Genomic DNA, 20,569 nt, shown 5'->3' with positions numbered 1-20,569 from the left:
CTCACCTGGTGCACGTGACCTTCTAGAACTGCTGGTGTCTTCTCTTTCCGGGGGCATGTGGCAGCAGCCTGGCACTGCTTGATTATCTTGTACCCTTCCTAAAAGCCGCGTATTATTACTCTGTAGAGAGTAGGTAGACAGATCTTTAATACATTTTCTAACGATAGCATAGCTTACCTATGTTAATGCATTAAACATTATAGTTTTATCTTTAAACATATATGCAGCAAATCTGAATCAGGACTTAATAAGAGCATGGTTTTTACTTATTGGTTCAACATCAGTCAGGTAAAGTAATACATTTCTATAGACAGCAGGTAAAACCGGAACTAATGCTTTGCGGCTTTGCGTCCTGGTTTTAAATTTTAGCAGTGTTATATGTCCTCAGGAGGGAAGGCACGTTGATCCTTGTTCTATGCATAGAACAAAAATACTTCCAAATTATAAATTTCTTCTCAGATGCCCCGAGAAAGCCCATGAGGGAAATGTATGTTAATCTAATCCAGCCAAGGCATGCTGCCATGATTTAGTGATCATAAATATTAACTTCTATGCCTGAAAGAATGAAAAAGTGCAGTGAATTTTAAATGAAGCAAAGAAAATATTTTTAAGAAAAAAGACATGGTCTGAATGAAATATTCCTATTGGCAGTAATCATTCTTAATTTCACCCTTTACAGTACAAAGTAAGACCGTTTAGATTTCACCTGCTTTTAGGATGATGGCTCTTCTGTAACTCTCCTACAGTATTACTAACACTAGCTCAAAATGAGAATATGACCTACTGCTAGTAATACCTTGAAAGACATTTAGGGGAGCTGTCAGGTTAAAAATATAGAGCTATAAAACCTGTTGCCATTGAGTCAGTTCCAACTCAGAGCAGCCCTATAGCCCATCATTGAAAATTAGACATATTCAGAAGTGATATAATCCAACAATACTTTATAGGGCATTCTATATTTAAGTCAAAAGATTGACAATTCAGTAGAATTTAGAAAATTTTACACTACAATATGTCTGAGGTTTTTATAACATATTATTATGTTTTGTATGTAATTATTAGAAGGGAATTCCAGATTTTTTCTATATTTAGATCATCAACTGCGTATCACAATGATTTTCTTCTCTCCAAGCAATTTAATAATAAGAAATCAGTCTTTGATATAATAATTTAAAGTACCCTGATATAATAGTATGGATATTAGAGCTGAATGATCACTATGTATAAATGTATATTTATATACAACTATGATTGTCTACACAAGTTTATATTCTGAATTAAGTGATGAATGTATTTACAAGCATTATTTTGTCCCGGTTTGTGTAGAAGAGAAGAGGTATATCTCAAGTAATAATTTTTCCCCTAATTAGGATATGGTACTGTTATGATTTGAGTTGTGTCTCCCAAGAATGTATGTCAAATTGGCTAGGCCATGATTCCCAGTATTGTGTGGTTGTCCTTCATTTTATGACCTGATGTAATTGTCCTATGTGTTATAAATCCTAACCTCTATGATGTTAATGAGGCAGGATTAGAGGCAGTTATGTTAATGAGGCAGGACACAATCTACAGGATTAGGTTGTATCTTGAGTCAATCTCATTTTGAGATATAAAAGAGAGAAGCCAGCAGAGAAGAGAGGGACATCATTACTACCAAGAAAGAAGAACCAGGAGTGCTCCATGTCCTTTGGACTCGGAGTCCCTGCACTGAGAAGCTCCTAGACCCAGGAGAAGATTGATGGTAAGACCCATGGAGATTTCCAAGGAGTGATGGGGCCACAGGTGTGGAAAGGAGACAAGGACCCTCATGGCACCCTGAATTTGGACTTCTAGTCTCTTAAACTGTGAGCGAATTAACTTCTATTTGTTAAAGCCATCTACTTTCAGTATTTCTGTTACAGCAGTACTAGATAACTAAGATGGAAACCCTAGTGGCGTAGTGGCTAATTGCTACAGCTGCTAACCAAAAGGTCAGCAGCTCAAATCCACCAGGCACTCCTTGTAAACTCTATGGGGTAGTTCTACTCTGTCCTATAGGGTTGCTATGAGTTGGAATCAACTTGATGGCAACGAGTAGATAACTAAGAGAGAATTTGGTACCGAGAGTGGGGTGCTGCTCCAGCAGATATCTACAACGTGGAAGCAGTTTTGGAATTGAGTAATGGGTAGAGGCTAGAAGAGTTTTAAAGTACCTAATAGTAAAACCCTAGCTTGCCTTGAAGATACTTAATGGAATTATAGACATCAAAAACAATTCTGGTGAGTCTCAAAAGGAAGTGAGGAGACTTGTAATGCTGGAGACGGCAGAGATGACAAGAAGAAGCAGCAGCAGAGAATGGTGGCAGCCCAGGAGACCATCATGAGATAATGTGGGAGCCAACCCACAGAGTGAGAGAGCTGAGTTTCTTAGAGCCAAAGCTTACTGGCTAAGTGGGGTGCATCAGGGCATCTATTGGAAGAGCTAAAGAGCTTTGTAACACTTGCCTGAGCAGTGAAGAGGCCCAAGAGGCTTGAGGGGCTGAGGGACCTAGTGTCATAGATTGAATTATGTCTCCCCAAAAATGTGTGTATCAACTTGGCTGTGCCTTCATTCCCAGTATAATGTGGTTGTCCTCCATTTTGTGATTGTAATTTTATGTTAAAGAGGATTAGAGTGGGATTGTAACACCGTTACTAAGGTCACATCCCTGATCCACTGTAAATGGAGTTTCCCTGGGGTGTAGCCTGCACCACCTTTTACCTTACAAAAGATAAAAGGGAAGGGAAGCAAGTAGAGAGTTGCGGACCTCATACCACCAAGAAAGCAGAGTGTGTCCTTTGGGAACCTGAGATTCCTGCCTTGGGATGCTCCCAGACCAAGGGAAGGTTGATGATGGGGACCTTCCTCTAGAACTGACAGAGAGGGATGGATGGCCTTCCTCTGGAGCTGATGCCCTGAATTTGGACTTGTAACCTGCTGGACAGTGAGAAAATAGATTTCTCTTTTTTGAAGCTATCCACTTGTGGTATTTCTGTTATAGCAGAACTAGATGACTGAGACACCAAGGAACCAGGAAACAGAAGCTGAAGAGACAAGGAGCACAGAGAGCAGAGCCACCTAAGTTTCAAAGGGTAGGACCATTACCTCTGGCGTCTCAAAGACTGGATCCCAGCCTGCTGGGTGTCAAAGGGAGAGTCCATGGCCTCCTAGGTTTCAAGTAGTCATATCTTCACCAACTCAGTCCTGGAGTGTGGGACTGCTGTTCATGCGTGCCAGTGAGATTGAGCCAGATCCACTGCCCAAAGATGAGGGGGCTGGGTTGCCAGGCCCAAGGGGCAGAAGAAAGGGGCCTGCTGGGGCCTAGGGGGTAGGGTTAACACTCAAATGGACTAGGAGAATGTTCCATCCTAGTGGACCTGGAAGGCAGAGAAGAAGCCCAGGGCTGAGGTGCCTCCACTTAGAATCCAGAGAGTGTGGCCAGTACCCAGAATCTGGAAGACAGGGCCATTGCCTAAATCATCTCAGAGAACAGAGGATTATTCCCAAGGCTGAGAGCTAAAGTGATGTGTTCTGCTTGGTTTTGGACTTGGTTGGTACCTTTATCCTTTCTTTTCCTTCAGTTTCTCTCATGTGTAGTAGAAATGTCTACCCTATGCCGGTTCCACCATTGTACTTTGGAAGCAGATAACTTTTAGTCTAGATTTTACAGGTGAAGAAGAATTTTACCCCAGGTTGGAAATTTCACTTGGAGTTGATTTAAGACTTTTGAGATGATATGATAGGGCAAATGTGTTTTACATGTGGCAAGGACATGAATTTTGAGGGGCAAATGGTGGAATATTTTGGATTCAGGTGTGCTCCCCACCCTCCCCAAAATGTGTGTCAACTTGTCTAGGCTATGATTCGCAGTATTGTGTGATTTTCCTTATTTTGTGATCTGATGTAATTATCCTGTAAGTTTTAAACCCTAACGTCTCTGATATTAATAAGGCAAGGTTAGAGGCAGTTGTGTTAATGGGGCAGGACACAATCTATAGGATTAAGTTATATCTTGAATCGATCTCTTTTAAGATATAAAACAGACAAGCCAGCAGAGAGGAGAGAGACTTAATAATCACCAAAAAAGAAGAGCCAGATGCAGAGGACATCCTTTGGACCATAGTCCTTGTGCTGAGAAGCTCCTAGACCCAGGGGAAGACTGATGACAAGACACATGGGGATTTTGAAGGAATGCTAGGCCCACAGATGTTGAAAGGAGACAAGGACCCTACAGCCAACAGAGAAAACCTTCGCTAGAGCTGGCACCCTGGATTTAGACTTCTAGCTTTCTAGATTGTGAACAAATAAATTTCTGTTTGTTAAAGCCATACACTTGTGGTATTTCTGTCATAGAGGCCCTAGATACCTAAGATAGGTAGCAAGAGTACCTGGGTGGTGCAAATAGCTAATGCCCTCAGCTGCTGACCAAATGGTTGGACATTTGAATCCATTAGAGGCACCTCAGAAGAAAGGTCTGGTGATCTACTTCTTAAAAATCAGTAATTGAAACCCCTATTAATCACAGTTATACTCTGACACACATGGTGTTGCCATGAGTGAGTTAACTTGGCGGCAAATGGTTTACTATGAGACCAGGGACCTGAGTTTGCATGATGTTTGATGAATTGAGTTTTACCTCAATAGTTGTAATATAAATTTCCAGTGATTTTTAAGTGATCTCTTGGTTGGTGGCACAAACTGTTTGCTCTTGAGTGCTAACCTAAAAGTTCAAACCCAACCAGTGGTAACACAGAAGATAGACCTGGTAATCTGGTTTTGTTAAGACCACAGCCAAGAAAACCATATGGAAGAGTTCCATTCTGTAACGCATGGGGTTAGCATGAGTCAGAGTCAAGTTGAGGACAACTAACAACAATGAGAGCTGATTTTAAAGCAATTAGACTTAATTCAAAGCTCTTTTAGTGTGGAGTGAGAAGGTCAAGTTGAGAGAGTGTCTGAGAGGGTCAGTTACTATTACCAAAACATCAAATCAAATAATTTGGGTTAATGGAGCCCTGACGGTGAAAGGTTAAGTACTCAGCTGCTAATGGAAAGGTTGTAAGCTCGAACCTACCAGCCTCTCTGTGGGGAAGGATGTGGCAGCCAGCTTCGGTGAAGATTACAGCCTTGGGAACCCTGTAGGGCAGTTCTACTCTGTACTATAGGATCACTATGATTTGGAATTAACTCAATGGCAACTGTTTTCTTTCTTTCTTTTTTTTTTGGTTTAAGCATGGGGTTAACAGTGTCTTCACATTGGAAGTAAATCAAGCCATGGTTTGTGAATTACTTCTGGCTGGCTAAACCAAATTCATCAAGTCTGATAGCACAATTTGAGCAGTTTACCTTCTTAATAAAGGGATGTAATTATTAATCCTGAGAGTTTTGGGAACAGAGAATACACACTGACTGTGTGTTACTGTTGACACGCAGACTGAATGAGCTGGAAAGCCTGTCATTCTTTAAATGCATTCTTGTTGATTTTGTACATTATTTTCATTTTCTTTGGCAAGGTGAACTGCCAATAAATCTTAAATTTAGAATTATTTATGGATAAAATTTGTTTACAAATGACCATTTATATTTAAAATTCCTTGCAACATATGTTGAAAGATGGAACATAGTATCAAGAGCTTCATCACTTTAACCTTTGATATAAACCAAAACAAACCCACTGCTGTCGAGTGGATTCCAACTCATAGTGACCTTATAGGACAAAGTAGAACTGCACCACAGGGTTTCCGAGGCTATAAATCTTTATGGAAGCAAGACTGCCACACCTTTCTCCCGTGGATCTGCTGGTGGGTATGAACCACCGACCTTTTGGTTAGCAGTTAAGTGCTTTAACCAGTGCATCACCAGCATAGGGAGTATCACCCATGGATATAATGTTTTTAGGGAGTTGTCAAGAGAAAATTGTGCAATGATTGGAATGTGAGAAAGTTGGAGCAAGAGAGTGAAAGAGGTTAGGAAATTTAGTTCTTTTTCCTGCTTGGAGAAGAAACCTGATAGACTTAATAGTTGTTTTCAAGCACACTGACAGCTCTTGAATTGATCATGATTACCAGCTGTGAGTGCTCTGCCTCCACTAATGATGAAAAACAGGAAAGGAATTTGAATTGTATCACAGAAAGATTTAATATATTGAATGTGAACAAAAATTATAGGCCATCCGTGACACGTTTTAAAGAAGTTTTATCATTGAATGTTTTCCTCGTGGTATGTGACTGCTGTTTAAATCATCCCCTGAGCAATTCAGGGTTATTTGTTTATTTTTTGTTACAAGACTAGATGGAGAAAACTGATTTTTTTTTTTAATTCTCTAAGTTCAGATTATAGTTCAATTTTCCATTTTGAAATAAAAGCAAATAAGTTATTTTTAAATGTTCTTTATGAAATATTCCAAATAATGAAATAAAAAGAATTATATGAAGACCCCTAAGAGCCCTTAACCCAGCTTTATTAATGATAAACATACAGGCAATCTTATTTTATCTATATTTTCCCTCCACCTGTCAATTATTTTAAAACCAATACCGGCCATCGTATCGTTTCATCTGAAAATATTCCAGTATGTATTTGGGAAAAATAATGTTCTCGTTTTAAACATAACCACAATATAATTATCATACTTAGGCAAATTAACAATGAGTCTTTAATAACATCACTTTTTTTCACAGTTTGTTTGAATTAGAATACAAATGAGATTCATATGTTGCAATTGGTTGATATATCTCTTAAGGCTTTTATAACGTAGAATTTACCACAGTCTGGATTTTTATGATTGCATCACTGTGGTGTTTAACATATTTCTGGGCCCCATTTATTCCCTATAAGTTAGTAATTAGATCTAGAAGTTTGATGAGATTCACTTTTTTTTTTTAAATATGAATCCTTCATAAAATCCAATACCATATCCACTGCTGTCAAGTCAATTCTGACTCATAGTGACCCTTATAGGACAGAGTAGAACTGCCCCATAGGGTTTCCAAGGAGCACCCGGTGGATTTGAACTGCCGACCTTTTGGTTAGCAGCTATAGCACTTAACCATTACGCCACCAGGGTTTCTGAATACATCATAAAAAAAAACATAGAAGGTATTAAGTTCTTGCACTTACAGGTACATAATATTTGCTTGTCTTTCTACTGTTGTTAGCAGCAATTGATGATTGTTGCCTTGATTCAATAATTGACTTGGTGTTACGAGATGGTTATAATTTTAAGTAAAAAAAAAAAAAAATCCAGTGCTGTCGAACCATATTGAGAGTAATAATGAGTTAAGAGAAGCTTATTTTTGGAAATAGCCCAGCTAATAAATAATGAAGGAATATAGACTTAAATATATATTTTTATATTCCTTCATTATTTATTAGCTGGGCTATTTCCAAAAATAAGCTTCTCTTAACTCATTATTCTCATTATTACTCTCAATATGGTTCATCTAGGAAAGGCAGGAAAATGCTTGTTTTTCATCCCTTATTTGCCAGTTTTCAAAATAATGAGTTGGCTCCATAGCATCCTTCAAAGGCAACCACATATTTTAAAAAATATCATTATGAATTCAGGGATTTAAAATATTTTATGTACCTGGGTCATTTGCAGTTATTATTATTATTGATATTCAAATTGCCCCATCTTTAATTAAAGAGATTTGCTTCCAATTGGCTGCTGAGTGCTTTGACACAATGCTGATTGTTTTGTATGGCCTCCTTCCTATCTGGTATCACAAGATGTTCTAGGCTCATCTGGTACAGTCTTCAGCCAATATTTGAATCAATAAAAACTTTAATGATGTTTTCCAGGTTGAAGTGGTTTAGAGCAAATTTAGAAAGTATGTTTTGCCATGGTGAATGAATTTAAACAAAATTTAGCACATGGATGTAGGTTCTACAGAGATGTTATATTAGGTTGTACAGAGATGTTATCATGTTAGGTAGATTCCACATTTTATAGAAAGATGCACATTTTGAGAAAGATGCAGGACTTTCTGAAATAAGGAGAATGATGCGATGACTCCTGAAATATTTTAGAGCCTGGATTTTGTGTTGTTTGTTAAACTATTAACAGAAATGATGACTGGGGTTGACTGATACACTTGAAAGGATGTGGAAGAGAAGTGTACGCACTTTTCTAGTTTTAACTTTCAGGAATTAGAGCTGCTAGTTGTTTTCCCTCTCAGTCCTAGATATGAGGTCATATATGAACAACTGAAAATAAGAGTACACATTTTCTAAGTCATGTGATTCTGTAACAAAAATTAAAATAAGTAATAAATAAAATCATTAGTAATAATACATAGTGAAGTGATCTTATATTTGGCAGCTGAAATAAATGTAGCAAATCTGTTGTAGAGGAGCTGTCACCATCTAGCTAACAGGTGAACCTTTTTTTTTTTTAATGTTTTAATCTCTAGAGGTTCAGTTCTGATAATAAAAAATAATATAACAGAAGACTAGAAAAGAAAAGTGCTGAATGGAAAACAATAGGAGGAAGTATAGTGGCATCAAAGAGATTTTTGGGTCTTATTCTCACATAAAAACAAAAACAAAACAAAAAAAACACATGGCTGTCCAGTGGATTCTAACTCATAGCGATCCTATAGGACAGAGTAGAACTGCCCCATAGGATTTCCGAGAAGAGGCTGGTGGATTCCAACTGCCAACCTTTCGTTAGAAACTATAATTCTTAATCACTGAGTCACCAGGTCTCCATTTTATACTCACACAGACTCGCAGAAATTCATCTCACTAAAAACGCGCCCAAACTCTCCAGCAGTTATTATCAGATGATAATAGAATATCATATACATTAAGTATTTTTTTTATCCCATAAGAGAAAGAAATTTTTATGATAATGAATTTTGATTTCTCTTAAACCATATTAAGGACACTAAAACGTCAGTAACATCCAAAAAGACACAACTATGAGAGTTTAAGAAGGGGGATACTACTTTTCCCACAAACAATGCCTCCTTTGGTCAGAACAACGGTATTTCAGTAATGGAGTTTCTGATGTGAAGCGGGAGTGAGTAGATGCTGATCAAGAGCATAGCTGTCGTTATGCTTTAGCAGTCAACAGTCCCTTAGTTCCACACAGATATCAGCCTGAAAAAATATTCACTGAGAGTTTCACAACACGATGCAGAGCGGCTCAAGTATCCTTATCAGTCATTGTTTTTCTTTGCCTCCACAGGCTTATCGACACTGCAAGCTGTGCTGGATTCCGCTGCTGAGAAGAAATGGCAAGTGACTGCTATCAATGTGGGAAACATTAACAATGACAAGAAAGATGAGACCTACCGATCACTGTTTCAAGATCTGGAATTAAAAAAAGAACGGCGTGTAATCCTGGACTGTGAACGGGATAAAGTGAACGACATTGTAGACCAGGTTTGCCATCCCCTGTTGTCTAATGGCACCATATGTAGAGTACGTGTGCAGCGTCAGCGTTTGCAATGAGTATTTGTGTCATGGTGCTTCATCAGCACCTTTTACACTATGGGTTATGTCGGATGCAGCAAAGATCATCATCAGTTAAATCATCTCCGGCTTCAGTTAGCCGTAGAAGATGGTCTTCAATAAAGCTGACGCCTCATACTAGTTGTTAAATAAATTCAATACATAATTACTGACTTCTACGTTTTACATGATGAGTGCTGCCTTAACCTTTGATATTTTTAATTGAAAATTTAAAAATTAATTCTTATGAACATTTTTACATATAACGAAGCAGACATGCATTAAGTCAAAATGAGACTGCATCATAAGGGAGAGGAGTAATTCATTAATTCTGTGGAAATACGTGGTTATTTCAAACACAAGAGTACTGTGTGGTGCATTAAGCTATATTAGTGTCTAAATGGATCTTTGTTTCCACAAAGAGCATGTATTTATTTTGCTAAGAAGTAATTTTTTTTCTTCTCTTACATAGGATTTGTGTCACTATAAAACATTAATGTATAAATTTAGAATATGTAGGAAAGATACATCTACGTTTTATTCACAAGCTGAGGGTAAAACAGATGAATCTATTTGGCCTGTTTGAAAGAGTAACATGATACCAGAGATAAGGATTTTTTTACCTGTGCTCACCATACTACCTAGCTTCGTTTAAGATCTTTCAGGGTAGGGTAACCATGCAGTAAATTCTTAGATAAAAATGAGACAAACCAGGGATGATGATGAAACAGTGTCATGATTTACTGAGTACGGTCTCCTTCACTGAGTGTTTCTGTTCCAAGTTTACATATAGATCTAGATGGATCTATCAATCTATCTGTCTGTCTCTGGCTATCTGTCTGTCCGTCCGTCCATCCGTCCATCCACCCGCCCCCCCGGCTCCCCCCCCCCGCGCCCCTGCCTCCCGCGCCCCCGCCCCGCGCCCCCGCCCCCCGCCCACCTGTCCATCCGTCTGTCCGGCTATCTATCTACCTATCTATATTATGGTCTCTGCTAGTTCTTTGGAATAATCACAGTACAGGATTGGGAGGAAAACACATGGTTGGGTATGTATTCCTTGGTCCTTCTAGCTTCGAGGGAAAAATGAAGTTGATTAATTTGTACAACCAAAAACATTCTGCAAGCATAAATGTTAATGAAGGCTTAATTGATATATATATATATACAGGCCCTATGACATAGAAAATGGATCACTCATGAAATATTGAAAAACTGAATAAAGCTAACTTGTTATGAGAAAGACCTAGGTGTTGTATGCCAGAGAGACGAACATTTTGGTAGAACCAGCTTTTATTCCAGCCTCAGGAGATGAAGTCAGGCTTCATTTTAACCTGGAGTCTCTTTTTCAAATGTGAACCTCATTTAAATTTCATAGGAGAGTCTCATTAAGACTGAATTTTAATAATACTCATTAGTCTTTGGTTTAAAAAATTTTAAGTATTCATGAAAACCTATATGAAAATAACTCCTTTTCCAAATCAAGGAGACAAAAACTACAAAAGAAACTGGGAATATATGTAAATAATATTTTGAAGCAAATACATGATCGTGATTAAATAAATGTCAATATGAACATCCATTCAAAATGTGCGGAATATTTTGCACATATATCTGATTTTTATTTTCATAAGACCCTGACTATACTAAATTAGTACAGACAAGGGATGATTGTGTCATTCAGCAGATATTTATTGATGGAGTCCTCTGTGTCTGGAATGGAGGATGCAAAGCAAGGTGAGAAAGGGTGGTTTTTATACTGGATGAATTCAGTGTTTGGGGGGAAGAAAGGCATATACACACATACTAGTACAGTATCGCCAGTTATAATGCAAAATTGTTTATTGGAGCATGGGGGAGGGAGGATCTGTGGTGTGTTCACACAGACGGTGACACCCGAGCTGGCTTGGATTCATTCATTTGTTCAGTAATTTTCTCTGAGCATCTAACGTTTGCCAGAGAAGCACTGAAATAGATCCTAGGAAAACAATGTTAAAGAATACAGACAAGGTCACATCTAGGTGAATACTGATGTGGTTACAGAAATTAATACGTAATTACAATCATAAAATATATTATGAATGGAAAAGCAGGGTGCTATGAGATAATTCAAGAGAGAATTATTTTAGATTAGAATCTAATGGAGGGACTTGAAGTAAAATTTAAGAATATAATTTTTTAGATAAAAAGTGGGGATGCAGTACATGCTAAGAAAAGGGATACGTTTGATTTAGTCATTCAACCAATACTTAAAAGAAATCAGAGATGAGACAAACTCTTGGTTTTCGTAGTAGCTTCAAGTTAGCAATGTAATTAAACTGTATTAGACTATGGATATTTTAATATAATTTGGTAAAATCTTGAACTCTTTTATTTCTATCTGTGATTTTGTAGGAAAATGACTCAGCTATCAAACCATTTAGATATTAACATAAATTTTCATTTTTTTAGTGTAACACTCTTATTGTAAAGCAAAGATGTGGTTTGTATACGTGACACCAATTTTTGTAAAGAAATAATACCAAAAACTAAACCCATTGCCATGGAGTCGAATCTGACTCATAGCGACCCTATATGACAGAATAGAACTGCCCCATAGGGTTTCCAAGGAATGCTGAACTGCCGACCTTTTGGTTAGCAGCCATGACACTTAACCTCTACGCAACCAGGGTTTTCCAATTAAAAAGAAATAGAGCTAGTGATTCTCACATACTGCCTTTCTCTCCATAAACACTGAACTCCAGTAAGTACTACTGTTGTTGTTAGGTGCTTTTGAGTCAGTTCTGACACAGAGCAACCCTACGTACAACAGAATGAAATGCCGCTTGGTCCTGTACCATCCTCACAATCATTGCTATGTTTGAGCCCATTGTTTCAGCTACTGTGTCAATACATCTTGTTGAGGGTCTTCCTCTTTTTCTCTGACCCTGTACCTTACCAAGCCTGATGTCCTTCTACAGGACCTGACCCCTCCTGATAACATGTACAAAGTACGTGAGACAAAGTCTCACGATCCTCACTTCCAAGGAGCACTTTGGCTGTACTCCTTCCACGACAGACTTGTTCATTGTTCTGGCAGTTCATGGTGTGTTCAATATTCTTCACCAACACCATGATTTAAAGACATCGATTCTTCTTTGGTCTTCCTTATTCATCGTTCAGCTTTCCATGTATGTGAGGCAATTGAAAATAGCATTGCTTGGGTCAGGCACACCTTAGTTCTCAAAGTCACATGTTTGTTTTTCAACACTTTAAAGAAGTCTTTTGCAGCAGATTTGCCCAATGCAATGCATCGTTTGATTTCTTGAGTGCTGCTTCCCTGGTTGTTGATTGTGAATCCAAGTAAAAGGAAACCCTTAACCACTTCAATAGTTTCTCTGTTTATTGGTTCAGTTGTGAGGATTTTTGTTTTCTTTAAGTTGAGGTGTATCCATACAGAAGGCTGTGGTCTTTAATTATCATCAGTAAATTCTTCAAGTCTTCTTCCCTTTCAGGAACAAGGCTGTGTCATCTGCATATCAAAGGTTGTTAATGAATCTTCCACCAAACCGGATGCCACATACTTCTTCATATAGTCCAGGTTCTTGGGTTATTTGCTCAGCCTACATTTTGAACTAAGTATGGTGAAAGGATAAAACCCTGACACACATTTCCTGGTTTTAAACCACACATAACACCCTTTTCTGTTGGAATAGGTTTGTTTTAAGGTTATGCATGAATGTAATTAAGTGTTCTGGAATTCCAATTCTTTTCAATGTAATCCGTAATTTGTTATGATCCACACAATGGAATGCCTTTACATAGTCAATAAAACACAGTAACCATCTCTCTGGTATTCTCTGCTTTTAGCCAAGATCCATCTGACATCAGCAGTGTTTCCATGTCATCCTCTTCTGAATCTGACATGAATTTCTGGCAGTTCCCTGTCAATGTACTGCTGAAACCATTTTTTAGCTTTCTTTAGCAAAATTTTACTTGCGTGTAATGTTAATGATATTCTTTGATAATTTCCACACTTCTTTTTTGGTTCACCCTTCTTTGGAATGTGCGTAAATATGGATCTTTTCTAGTTGGTTGGCCAAGTATCTGTCTTCCAAATTTCTTAGAGTAGACAAGTGAACATCTCCAGTGCTGTATCCATTTGTTGGAACATCTAAATTGATACTCTGTCAATTCCTGGAGCCTTGTTTTTTGCCAATGCCTTCAGTGCAGCTTGGACTTCTTCCTTCAGTACAATCGGTTCTTGATCATATGCTAAAAGGGTTGAATGTCAACTAATTCATTTTGGTACAGTGTCTCTGTGTATTTCTTCCATCTTCTTTTGATACTTCCTGGGTCATTCAATATTTTGCCCATTGAATCCTTTGAAATTGCAACTCAAGACTTGAATATTTTCTTTAGTTCTTTCAGCTTGAGAAATGCTGAGCATGTTGTTCCCTTTTGGTTTTCTAACTCCAGGTCTTTGCACATTTAATTATAATATTTTACTTTGTCTTTTTGAGCCATCCTTTGATATTTTCTGTTCAACTCTTTTACTTCATCATTTCTTCCCCTAGCTTTAGTTACTCTAAGTTCAAGAGCAAGCTTCAGTTTCTTCTTACATCCATTTTGGACTTTTCATTCTTTCCAGTCCTTTTAATGACCCTTGGCTTTCTTCATATATGATGTCCTCGATGTCATCCCACAACTTGCCTGGTCTTTGGTCATTAGTCAAACCTATTCTTGAGATGGTCTCTAAATTCACATGGAATATACTTAAGGTGATATTTTGGTTCTCAGGGACTTGTTTTAATTTTCTTCAGCTTCAACTTAAACCTGCATAAGAACAATTGGTGGTGTGTTCTGTAGTTGGCCCTTGGTCTTGTTCTGACTGATGCTATTTAGCTTTTCCATTGTTTCTTTCCACAGATGTAGTTGATTCCTGTGTTTTCCATCAGGTAATGTTCAAGTGTATAATCACCGTTTATGTTGTTGAAAAGGACATTTGTAATTAATAAGTTGTTGGCCTTGCAAAAGTCTATCATGCAATCGGAAGCATCCTTTCTATCACCAAGGTCCTATTTTACAACTGCAGATCCTTCTCTGTTTCCAACCTTCTCATTCCAAGCATTCCAATCACCAGTGATATCGATACATCTTGATTGAATGTTTGATCAATTTCAGACTGCAGAAGTTGGTAAAAATTTTCAATTTCCTCATCTTTGACATTAGTAGTTGGGGGTAAATTTGAATAATGTTTATACTAAATTGTCTCCCTTGTAAGCACATGGATATTATCCTATCACTGATAGCATTGTACTTCAAGCTAGATCTTGAAATGGACTACTAGTATCACCATTTGAACTACATTCTTCTTAATTCCCCGAAGGAATACATGGATGATTCAGAAAGTAGAATATACTACATGTAGAGTCAACAGATATCAGATACCATTCAACCAATGCTAATAAATTTTTCATTCAGAAGAATATCTTTTCTTAAAAATTTTCCCTTTAAGGTGGAGACGGTTCAATTTTTTTTTCTTTCTAAAGGCAATTTAATTATGTTATATTAAAATAGGTTGGAAAACACTAGAAGGTCTAACTCCTTTCCAAACAGCTACCACTTAATATCAAGCACGTGGTGATATCCTTCCTAGAATTTTGCGCTTGCTCTTTAAGTAGGTGCATCGCTTGGGAGCACTTGACTGCGTGTGGAATGAGGGAAAGTCAGGAACTCTTCCCCCAGGAAGTTAACATTTGGGTTGAGATTTTTGGGCCTGGACAGTTAAGTCAAATGTTATGGTGGTGGGGAGTACATTTCAAGTGGAGAAAACCATATATGAATCCTGAGGTGATGGGAAGAAGCATTTTGTGTACAAAAAGCTGAAAGAGGGCTAGTGTGACTCTTGTGTAGATGTGGAAAAGAGAGTCTGAAGAAGTATATAAATCTTTTGGACTCTGTAGCTTATTAAGAATTTGATGATTATGCTAAAAGCAATGGGAAGCCACTAAAACAGTTTAATCAGGGAAGTGAACTAATGATTTTAATTTTTTTCTATAGACCTGACATTTTATGCTTTCCATTGGTGTGAAAATTTCCTTAAAAGTAGAAATTACATTTGAATGTCTAAGTAGTAGGACTACAGCATGGCCCTTTCACCTATTTCAGCTCTCTTCATAATTGTCATTGATCAGTAAGAAGTCAAATTTATTCAGCCATAGCCAAAGCTGTTATGAGCGTTATCAAAATAACCATTTGTTCCATGATGTGTCCATCTTGCTATTGATTTTCGGCTGACATTTTTGGAGAAAAATTAGCTTTTCTGATCTGTGCTGACTCTAATTGGAAATAATAATGTTCATTTGAACTACACCATAAACATTTCAAGATCCTTAAGATAGGAATATTTTTTTTTTGTAGATTCATATAAGAGTTCCTTTATATGCTCAAGAATATTCTTTTCAAATTTAAGTACTGCTATAAACTCTTGTGATTATTTTTGAGTATAGATGTGTAAATATAAAGTCTCAGATGTTATTTTCAGGTATTTAATATTTTGTTAAAAATAACAAAAACAGATTTTGTAGAGATACAAAATATGACTTCTTAGGAATCAAAAAATTTTGTTGCTTTATTTGCATTATTGACAAAAATGAGGTAATTATTTTTGTTTAGTTACTGACTTCTTGACAGATAACATTTGAAAATCCCAAAAACTATTGTTACTTCTTTGTGAGATATCTAATGTCTAGATTTGAACATTATATTTTATCAAATGACTCATTGTAGAACATAAAAAAACCATAGTAGGTAAAAGTCCATTTTTCCTGAACCTGGTAAAATATCAATAATTTTACATTTATATTATTTTCACTTATTAAATAATAGTTTCTTTCTCTTTGTCAGGTTATTACCATTGGAAAACATGTTAAAGGGTACCATTACATCATTGCAAATCTGGTAGGTGAATTAATTGGTATTTATTATTTTGCTGGGGATGCCTATTAATTAAAAATTTGTTTCGAATGGCCAGTGTTTGTCAGTGGTACTTTTAAAAACATAATTTGATTATATTTGATACATTAGGAGTGACAATATTTTTCTAAATTTGCTATGTTTTAGGTTTACTTTCCACCTTACATTTTCTAATCTATTTCCTGTTCTTACAAATGGTGAAAGAAATTGTAGAAATATATTTCAAAATTTTTATAAGTTGTCTTAGAAGTTGTATTTTAACAAAGGGAAAATTTTCAAAAAATATATTAAATTTCATTTTCCTAATTTTTCTGTTACCGTCACAGTGATTTATAAACTTTACCCTCTGCATATTCTTTTCAAGTTTTTAATATATAATATTTGAAATGAATGCACATTGTGAGAATATATATTAGTGAAAAATTAAACCTGGAAATATTGAGAATAATGATACATTACATATTATTTATTTATGACTTCCTACTTACAATTAAGCAACACAATGAAAATCGACTTCCTGTGAAAACCCAGTACCATTCATCTAGCTGGTTCCGACTCATTGTGACCCTATAAGACAGAGTAGAACTACCCCATAGGGTTTCCAAGGAGCTGCTGGTAGATTCTAACTGCTGACCTGTTGGTTAGCAGCTGAGCTCTTAACCACTGTGCCACCAGGGCTCCTGATTTCCTGTAGATAGATGATCAGTTCTTCATCTGGATTCCTGTCAAATTAAATTATACTGAACATCAGAGTAATTAATTGCATTTTTTTCTCCTTAATATTATAAGAATCAATTTAGAATTATCATCAGGTCTTTTTTTCTCAAGGTAGTTTTTAGATCAGCAATAAAATGAGTTTAAGCCTTTATTGTTATAATGGTTTGTGCTCTTAAATAAATTTGATCCTATTTATATGATTGAGAAGCTTTCCCCTTCCCTGGCGGGGGGTGGGGGGGTGGTGCGGGAGTAAGAAAAAGGGGGAGAGAAGTAGAAATTGAGTGAATATTCTAAACAGCAAATTGAGACCCTGAAAAGGCTTCAAATATGGATTTATTTCATGGTTTCTGGAGTATCAGATTGTTAGATCAGAAGATATTATATCTAATAGTGAGGAAAGAGATAATAAAATAACCACTTATAACCAATGAATACTGTTTTTGCTAGAAGGTGGCATCAGAGACTTAAAATATTAAATTTCAAATCTACACTCTGTTGGGAGAAATTGTCCATTTAAGATCAAATTTCTGTTTGGCAATGAAATGGCTAGCTACTATAAAATTTCATTAGGACTTGCCATTATACTATATTAGAGAGATTCTAAATGACTTTCTACCAGAGAAGCAAGGGTTAAAATAGATGAAGCTCTGTAGCTGGTCTCTTCAGAACTACATTCTGTGCAGAGAACATCCTGGATAGTGAGTCCCCTGTGTGATCATACTATTTGATGAGCAACACAGAGCCACAGTGAAAGCTGTGATCTTTAAAAATGTCCAGATGGAGAATTATATTGGAACATTGAGAAATAATGACAGAAGGTGGCTCATCAATTTGAGGGTTGATTTCTGATGCTAGGAAAAGGGAAAGAATCATTTGAATGACCAGTAAAAAGAAAAAAATAAGATAAAAGAACACAAAGCTAGTTCGTGCTGCCATCATGCTTCTAGAGAGAATTCTACTTAACATTTTATTGAAATTCAAGTTCTGTTTTTCTTTTCCTGAATACTTGATTTCCTCATCATATGGATCCTCTAGTGACTAGATAGGTTCAAGTTGTCCTGCATAGCCCTTTAATTTCTGAGAATTTAGAGGACACTTGAAAATTTCATTGACATTTAAAATTGAAGGATGCCACCCAAAGTTGATGAGATTTCATCTTCCAAACTCTTGACTGAGTATGCCTCTCTGCTCCCTGTCCAGTGTCTAATGAGTGTTTAAATAGGTGTCTATAAAAGAAAAAAGGTATTGTCTTTGGTGAATTTCCTCAAGAATTGCCAGATGCATGATTAGGCTCCTAAAACATAGGCCATGATTAAGTCCCTGATACAGCATTTAAAAGGATAACTTGTACATAGTGTGATGAAGAAGCATTCATGATGAGATCCAATTCCCATTTCTTCAATCATACTGTTTTATTTGCTTTAATTCTTTAAAAGAGTAATCCTTCCACAATGCTGATAACTTCACATGTCTGCATGCTAAAATGTTAGATTTTTACAGATTATTGATGGACATTTACCTTCTGCTTTAAATCTCCCCAAATAAATCCCCAGGAATAACAATGTCAGTTTTAATCTGATGTGTTGTTACTGCCTGTAGGGTTAACTCTTGGCCTCTCTGCTATGATTCATTCTTTTGAAGGTTTTTTTTTGTGTGTGTGTGCCTTAGGTGAAAGTTTACAGCTTTCTCATGCAAAAATTTATATATACATTGCTATGTGACCCCAGTTGCTATCCCTATAATATGACTGCACACCCCTCCTTTCCACCCTGGATTTCCCTTGCCCATCCAACCAGCTACTATCCCTTTCTGCCTTCTCATCTCGCCTCCAGACAGGAGCTGCCCATTTAGTCTCCTATATCTACTTGAACTAAGAAACACGCTCTTCATGAGTATCATTTTATATCTTATAGGCCAGTCTAATCTTTGTCTGAAGAGTTGGCTTCAGGAATGGTTTTAGTTCTGGGTTAACAGAAAGTCCGGGGGCCATGTCTTCTGAGGTTTCTCCAGTCTTACTCAGACCATTAAGTCTGGTCTTTTTACTAGAATTAGATTTCTGCATCCCACTTCTCTCCCGTTCCTTCAGGGACTCTCTGTTGTGTTTCCTGTCAGGGCGGTCATTGGTGGTAGCCGGACACCATCTAGTTCTAGTCTCAGGGTGATGGAACCTCTGGTTTATGTGGCCCTTTGTCTCTTGGGCTGATATTTTCCTTGTGTCTTTGGTGTTCTTCATTCTCCTTTGTGGAGTTTGTTTGTTTTCTTTCCTCTGTTGCTTCTCACCAAATGGGAAAGTGCGGAGAAGAGAGAGAGAGAGAAAAAATTATAGAAAAACAGATCCTCACCAGGGCCAGCTCAAAACGCTGTTGAAGGTTTTAGTTGCAAGTGTCCTGCGTACTAAAACCACATCCCAGATCCAGTGAAATGACAGTGAGAAAATAAAAATTCTATGAAGCCTTAAAGAAGGAGATTATGGGAAAGGAAATATCAAAAGGCATAAGAGATTATCAAAGTTTTTTCATCTTTTGGTGAATACAATAAAAGTTGAGCAGATGAAGGAGGAATAAGTGAGAAAGACATAGGAGAAAGCAAAAACAAAACATGCCCACAGAGTGGGATGTAGACAAAAGTAAACCTGTTCATTGTGCAGCACCACTACGAGATTCAATCTTGTTGGAACCAAAAAGCCAGGTGAGGTGTGGAGCTAAAAAGGAATCTCTTACTGGTTCCCTGGAAACAGACTGAGATGGGAATTTATGTGCACATTATAAAATAAGTGCTTTTTCAGGAATGAGAGTAAAGGAAACAGGAAAGAGAAAGGAAAGAGTCTAAATAAAAATGTGATTTCAGACGAGATTTGCCTTCAGCCTGCTGTCTTGCAGAGATTTGTTGCATAAAGTGTACCCAGCGTCTCCCAACTTGAGGCAAGGCAGAGGGACTTTTGTACACCAGTCCCAGTTAGTCATTGTCATTTTCCAGGGGTATGGCTTCAGTTTCCCAAGGACAGTCCTCAGGGAAATGTGATCCATTGACCAAAACAGGGGCAGCAACTGGAGGACAAGCCTGTTAAAGGTATCCCAGGGAATCTTGTTGGGTTACTAATAGCATCTGCAACAGAGGCTTGATTCAAAGGTTATAGGGAATGATTGGACAGCCGAAGAACTCTCTCTACACAACGCAAACAACCATGTGACTATCAGCCCCAAGTCCCAAGCACCCACCTCCTCTCTAGATAATACTGCTATCTAGAGACTATGAATTGGAGTAGCTCTCAAGACTCAGGCACAGGCTAAATCAGAGCAACTATGTGAAAATCTGCATATGAAAATATGAACCTCTCCACCCCTCAGCGCCCACCCTGTCCCCAGAATTTAGCCAGGCATATGTACCTTATGCAGAGATTGAAGGATTCTTCCCTGAAGA

The 20,569-nt window shown here is 37.3% G+C and overlaps 1 protein-coding gene across 2 annotated transcripts in view; it reads left to right on the top strand.

Annotated features, from left to right (window-relative positions):
- Nucleotides 1-20,569, top strand: part of GRIA2 (glutamate ionotropic receptor AMPA type subunit 2) — a 225,583-nt gene that overhangs the window by 131,870 nt on the left and 73,144 nt on the right. For both annotated transcript variants that reach the window (XM_049906178.1, XM_049906179.1), the window contains exons 4-5: nt 9,213-9,409; nt 16,364-16,417. In XM_049906178.1, the coding sequence (XP_049762135.1) occupies nt 9,213-9,409; nt 16,364-16,417 (251 nt within the window). The remainder of the gene's footprint in view (nt 1-9,212; nt 9,410-16,363; nt 16,418-20,569) is intronic.

Source organism: Elephas maximus, chromosome 13 (assembly GCF_024166365.1).
Source record: "Elephas maximus indicus isolate mEleMax1 chromosome 13, mEleMax1 primary haplotype, whole genome shotgun sequence".
NCBI lineage: Eukaryota > Metazoa > Chordata > Mammalia > Proboscidea > Elephantidae > Elephas > Elephas maximus.
The sequence above is the reverse complement of the archived record's forward strand: the minus strand, read 5'-3'. Positions and strand labels throughout refer to the sequence as shown.